The following is a 6,683-nucleotide window of genomic DNA, read 5'->3' as shown; positions in this document are numbered from 1 at the left end:
TATATGTATGCATATGTATGTGCGTATATATATATATATATATATATATATATATGTATATGTACACATACATCCACAAATATGTATATACGCATATGGATGCACACATGCTTTCACTTGCAATATCTGTGTGACACATATGTATGTATGAATGCACATAACCACAACATGTATAAACAATTTTTTTTTTATACCAAAAATTTACATTTAATGTAATCTTTGGCAAGCAGCACACTGAGTGTTACAAAAAGTGCATACATCATAATCATTGCGACTCCAAGAAACTTATTCAAACGCCATCTGCTTGCAACAATCGAAATAATGACCAGCATCAGCATGGTAAAAAGCATAACTATTGAACAGAACATGCCTGCGCTGCTGACAGTGATTGGCTCAAGACTGATGATACTTTTCATGAGCCATGGAAACGGTAAACTGCAAAATAAAAAGAGAGAATTATGGTGAGTTTTTTTTTTTAACAAATATTTTAATATGAAAACGTTGGTCAAAACTGCTTCATTGTCAAACTTATGGGAAAGATTTTAACCCTTTCGATACCAACCTGGCTGAAACTGCCTCTGGTTCTATAGTATTGAATAATAATCATCCACCAAACCTTAGTCACAATTAATGTTCCTAACACTAGCTTAATGGTAACTAAGTTATTTTACTAAATTCTTTGTTATTTTTAAAATTAATTGAAAGGAACTCAGAGCATCTCAACAGAATTATGGTAACAAAAGGGTTAAAGTCACCATGATATTTTTACCCTTTCGATACCAACCTGGCTGTAACTGCCTCTGGTTCTGTAGCGTTTTTGCTCAATAGCACAACACGTTGCTTTGTCCAAGAACCAAAACCACAATCTTACCACTAAGCCTCGTGCCTCCACATAGGATAAGCACCAGGTTTAAAATCATAAGCACTAAGATCGATGAGGCTGACTAAATTCTTCAAGTCAGTGCCTGCCCTAACATGGACACAGTCCAGTGCCTCGAACTCCTAAAAGATAACAGATATAAGATAAATAAAACTGAAACATGAGAAAGGAGAATTTCTGTAACACTTACCCTACAGTAATGTCAAAAATATTGCTTCCAACTGAACTGGAAACTGCCATGTCTCCGAATCCCTTTTTGGCTACAATTACACTTGTGATGAGATCTGGAATACTGGTTCCAGCTGCTAGAATTGTTAAACCCATAACCTGAAAAAAACAAAAAGGGGAACATTAAATAAATCTGTATAAATGTGTTTTGTTATACGTATGCCACACAAGTTTATGTGGAAAACAGGCTTCATTCAGATTCTACATGATTGTATGTATGTGTGTGTATATGTATGTATGTATGTATGTATGTATGTACGTATTTATATCTGTATGTATGTGTGTGTGCATGCATGCATGCATATACATATATATGTATGAGCGTATGTATGTATGTATGTATGCATGCATGCATGCATGTATGTATGTATGTATGTAAGAAGATCTGTCAAGCTAAGTGTAGTTATGGCCAATGACAGTGTTTCATAATCGTCACCTGTGCTGGTGGCACGTAAAAAGTGCCCACTACACACTCGGAGTGGTTGGCGTTAGGAAGGGCATCCAGCTGAAGAGAAGTTTAAATGAAGTATAGTGTATAAATGATAAACTTACCGTGTCTTCAATGTGTGTGGCACTGCCAGAACTATCGGCCCACCACACCATTAAATAAGAAAATGCAGCAATCCAGATGATGCTGCCAATAAATGTGACGGGGAAATATTTTTTCTTTGTCTGAAATTTTGACAAAATAAAATGTATCATATCAGAAGATGTTTTTAGTGAGTCAAACATGAGAAAAGTAGAACTTAATAATGAGAGAAATAGAACTTAATACAACTCTGTAAAACAGGTATTAGTTTTACAATACCTGTGGTAAATTGGGGGTACATAAAAACCTACTGGCTGCATCTATGCTGAGAAAAAGTTACACATCTGTAATATTACAAATTGATATGCATTTATGCAATTTTGCTTAACAGAATTAATTAAAAGATTATAAGGTGTTAATTAAGTAATGAATTATAAAACATTATCTTTACTATGCAATTAGAGCATCTTAAATTAAATCAGTTTGAGTGTTAACCTCTTAACATATCATCCTATATATTTTTGTTCAGAGATGTCTAGTAAATATATATTTGAACAAAACTATTTGTTCACTGTACTCTGAGGTGTCTATCACTTATGTCTAACTTGAAATACTTCATTCATAATGTTATTCTTGTTTTCTATCATTAACTATCATTTCTATCAGCAACTTTATTATAAAACATAACTGATCGAAAATAATCTACGTAGTTATTCTTCCTTATGTACAGATTCAAAATAAATAATAAAAAACATGATATTTTTTGCAAGGAAACTGAAAAAACAATGCATATATTAACAGGTTAAATCTTAAACTGGTGGGTTTTCCTTATTATTTTTGTAATAATTTCATGAGCTTAAGGCGGTGTATCTCTGATCATGAGCAGAAGTAGTGGGGGAAGCATCATAGCCCTGTGTTGAGAAGAATTCTTTGGGGTTTGGATAATTCACCTTTGAAAACATGGGTGTTTCATTCAACATCCTTAAACAACCCTTATTCAGAGACCTTTGAGTGGGATGGGCTACTCAACCTGAAGAAAATTCTAACTGGGCCCCACCTGCAAGGTCATGCGCTGTTTATCTTGATATGAAATTACCATGTCATGCTCATATGGTTGTGATGCACATGCCTGGTGTACCCTTATCAGACAGGTAGTTATGACAGGTATACTGGGCTTTGCATATTTTACCCACTTTGATAGCATGCACTGAAAATAATAATTATAATAATAATTATAATAATAATAGAGACAAATACTGTCAGATCATTGATGTAGCCATACCAAATGACATTAATATTGTGAGTAAAGAGGTTGAAAGTGGAATTGAAAGTGGAAATGGTAAGAGTGTTGGAATGAAAGAGGATAATGTAAAAGTGATACCAGTGGTGATCAGAGTGTTTTGAAACTTCAAGACTTCTTAAGGCAAGTAGAAATCCCATGCCAGATTGATGTCTTGCAAAAAGCAGCCTTATTGGGCACAGTACACATATTAAGGAAAATATTATCTGTCTGAGGTCCATGTTGTAACTTGACAGATGACTAAAGACTCTGGTGCATTTTTACCTACACAGTGTTACTCAGGAATAATAATAATAATAATAATAATAATAATAATAATAATAATAATAATAATAATAATAATAATAATAATAGTAATAGTAATGGCCTACTAATGTATACAGTGAGTTTCTTCATCCTAGGTGTTGGGAAGACACTTGGCAAGAAATGGAAATAAAATTGAAAGAATAATAATAATAATAATAATAATAATAATAATAATAATAACATAGTACATCTTTTTACTTACAGCTCTTCGCACATCCGGCAATGTACACCATAATGTAAACATTATTGGTGCCATGAATATATATGATATCCGTTTCTTGTTTTCTTTTGGCCAGCTAATATCTAATGGCTCCTCCTCCTCCGCTAATCCAACAGGTAGTGCTGCCATTTCTGTACCAGTTTCATGCAAGGGAAGTTCTTTCTGCAAAAAACATTCAAAGAAACATTATTTAAATGCCTGAGATAATTTATCATTTAGGAAATTATAACTTTTCAAATTAATCAACTTGATTTCCATGGCGGAAATGTTTTCCTCTTTAATCCTTTGGCATTTAAAAAGGCCATATGAGGCCCAAATTTTTCATCTGGTTTATGTACAAACTGGCTCAGGGGCTGCCACACACACCTACCTTACAATGGTCATTATAATAACAATCATCTCTCAAAGCTGCTAGCTGATAAATGATTAAATGTAAACAATGTGAATAAACAGGTGTCACATTTGAAAGAAGGTGCATGGTTCAGTGATTAGAACATCAGGCTCGCAATCATGAGGTATTGAGTTCGATTCCTGGACAGAGCTGTGTGTTGTATTCTTGAGCAAGACACTTTACAACTGGGTCCTTCCTTCCACCAATACTTTCCAAATTTTCAAAAAAGAGAGTTCTTTATTCTACTGCAACTAAAAATGCTGCGATTGTTCATCGAAGACAAATATGGAGTAAATAAACACTACTGTTTCTGGCATACAAGTTGAATTATACAAACAAAAATTTACAGCCAAAAAAGATTGGTTGACTTATACATGAAAACAATTATGAAGGACCAAAAACTCAATGTGAAATGCAGCAAGATTTGGAAAGATAGGGAAGAGGCTTGGATGCTTACATTACATAATTACACCATAAACTATGTCAACTTGTTTGCCAGAAAATACAATAAATATAAAAATCAAATAGAGTTAATTTAAAAATACATTAATTAGATCTTAATTAAAATGAATCCAAAAAGCAACCCCTTACTTGTTTTTGTGGCACAGTAGATTGTGGAGATGGTAATTTTATTTCTTCAACTTCAGGTGGAGTACAAGGAGAGGTGGTCTGAAGTGGTAAGTCAGTATTCGACCCTATTTCTGCCGAACCCATGTTCGTCAGCTGCGTCTCCTGACTACCCACCTCAGTACCCAGAGATGGTTGCTCCTTTGCCGAAGCCTGATCTTCGCTGGCTATTTTCCCATTAGAGATAGCATGAATGGACGGGTCTTTACCATCTTTTTGTATAGCGTCTTTCTCGGTGTTTCCTTCCGCAGTCGATTCGCCATCTAGTACAACGTTCAGAGTAGCAACTGCATGCATTTTCACTGCTTTGTCTTGAACTTTGGCTGAAAAGAGAGAAAATAAGGAAAGGTTACAGGAATTTGGATGGCATAGATTGGTTCAGTGAAGCAACTAAGAATATATTTATAAGGTATTGTATCTAGATAGTATCCCTCTGAGGTACAAGTCTGGGCAAAATTGTTTATGGAAGACCAGCAGTCACCCATGCATATTATGCCTCTCCTCTCTATGCCAACGACGTTACCCAAGGGAAAGGCAAAGGCCAATACAGCTTGGCACCAATGACGTTGCAACTCATTTCTAAAGCTGAGCGAACTGGAGCAACATGAAATAAAGTGTCTTGCTCAAGAACACAACACACAGCCTGGTCTGGGAATCGACCTCACTACCTCATGATTGTGAGCCTGACGCTCTAACCACTAGGCCATGTACATTCAGTGAAGCAACTCAGAATATGTTATGAGGTATATTATCAAATATTAGTGTTGGTGAGAGACAGTGTGGTAAGAAGTTTACTTCTCAGTCTCATGGTTTTAGGTTCAGTACCACTTCTCAGCACCTCGTGCAAGCGGACGTTAAACGATGATGATTTGAATCTGATCATATCATGCATCTGCAGTTGAAACCTTTATCAAGACCGGTAAATCTGGGAGAGTTTTTGCCACATCCTCTCTATGTGTGTGTGTGTGTGGGGGAGCGGAGTGCAGCTTCTTGTGTGTAAGTATGTGTGTGTTGCCAAGGAAACGTTCTTTATGTATTTGCAAGTGTGCGTATGGGGAGGGCAGCATAAAGAACATGCGGCATAAAAACGTTCCCTATTTTGCATGGCAATTAAAATAACATTAATGAAGTTAAGCAAACGATCATAGTATTTTCATACAGGTATTGTTTCGCCATTTATGTTTTAGTTATCATTATAATGTGAATCTGATCATACCATGCGTTTGCAGCTGGTAAGTCTGGGAAGGTTTTTGCTACATCCTCTGTATGTTTGTGTGTGTGTGTGTGTGTGTGTGCATACATGCTTATGGTTGATTTAAATGAATCCACTGTGATATTAGTATTGCATTTTATTGATACCAGAAGGATGACTGTAAAAGTTAACCCAAGTGTCATTTGAACACAGAATGCAAAGAGGCTTAAAGGCATTCGTCCAATATGCTTTTTGTTCTGTAAAATCCATTATAATGCTGACAATATTCTCCCATTTTTAGTTCTATTCCTCAACACAAATTCTACAACAGTTTATTCAGAAACGAATAAATAAAGAACAGGAGAAAATGTTAGGTTAATGAATGCCTTTCTGTTTGAAAACAGTTCTGAGTGCAAATAGTCCTGAGGACTGGATTCATGAAAGAAGATACCACACTGTGGTGAACCTGCTTCAACAAGTTTTATGAAAACTAGGTGATTATGAAAAAGGAAAAACCTAAAGAGAGAAGTGAGAAAAATAACACTCTAGAGAAAAAAAAAAGAAAAAAATGAATTATTGTAATTGAATGAATAAATCTGTAATGAAGTGTTTAACTATAATGAGACTCTAGGAATTCTTTAAAGAGGAAACTACTTTATGTTTTATGAAAGAAGCTTTACAACTTTCAGAAAGAAAAAGAAATATATAAATGAAACTTTGCAAAAAAACAGTCAGGTAAATTTTTTGTTATATTTCTGATGTAACATAACTCATCAGATTAAGCAAAACAAAATAAATAAATAAATAAATGAAGAAATAATTAAATGAAGAAACTAGAATAGTTCATAATTTAAAATTTTTAAATAATAAAGAATAAAATAAAAATAGAAGTATGCTAATTAATTTGGTATTTGCAAAACAAATTCTTCACTCTTTTATTCTATTTTTTCTTTTTTGGATACTTTTCTATATAATAATATCTATTCATATCTTTGCGATTTCATTTATTT

The 6,683-nt window shown here is 34.3% G+C and overlaps 1 protein-coding gene across 1 annotated transcript in view; it reads right to left on the bottom strand.

The window, feature by feature from the left end:
* Positions 1-29: 29 nt before the first annotated feature.
* LOC106873659 (sodium/potassium/calcium exchanger Nckx30C) overlaps positions 30-6,683 on the bottom strand; it is a 27,152-nt gene continuing 20,498 nt past the window's right edge. The window contains exons 3-7 of the mRNA XM_052973310.1: positions 4,446-4,804; positions 3,446-3,625; positions 1,661-1,780; positions 1,071-1,207; positions 30-435 (exon numbers count right to left, since the gene is read on the bottom strand). Of these exons, the coding sequence (XP_052829270.1) occupies positions 189-435; positions 1,071-1,207; positions 1,661-1,780; positions 3,446-3,625; positions 4,446-4,804 (1,043 nt within the window). The 3' untranslated portion in view covers positions 30-188. The remainder of the gene's footprint in view (positions 436-1,070; positions 1,208-1,660; positions 1,781-3,445; positions 3,626-4,445; positions 4,805-6,683) is intronic.

The sequence above is a fragment of the Octopus bimaculoides genome, chromosome 15 (genome assembly GCF_001194135.2).
Source record: "Octopus bimaculoides isolate UCB-OBI-ISO-001 chromosome 15, ASM119413v2, whole genome shotgun sequence".
In the NCBI taxonomy this organism is placed as follows: domain Eukaryota; kingdom Metazoa; phylum Mollusca; class Cephalopoda; order Octopoda; family Octopodidae; genus Octopus; species Octopus bimaculoides.
Note: the sequence above shows the minus strand (reverse complement) of the source record. Positions and strands in the feature narration are given on the sequence as shown.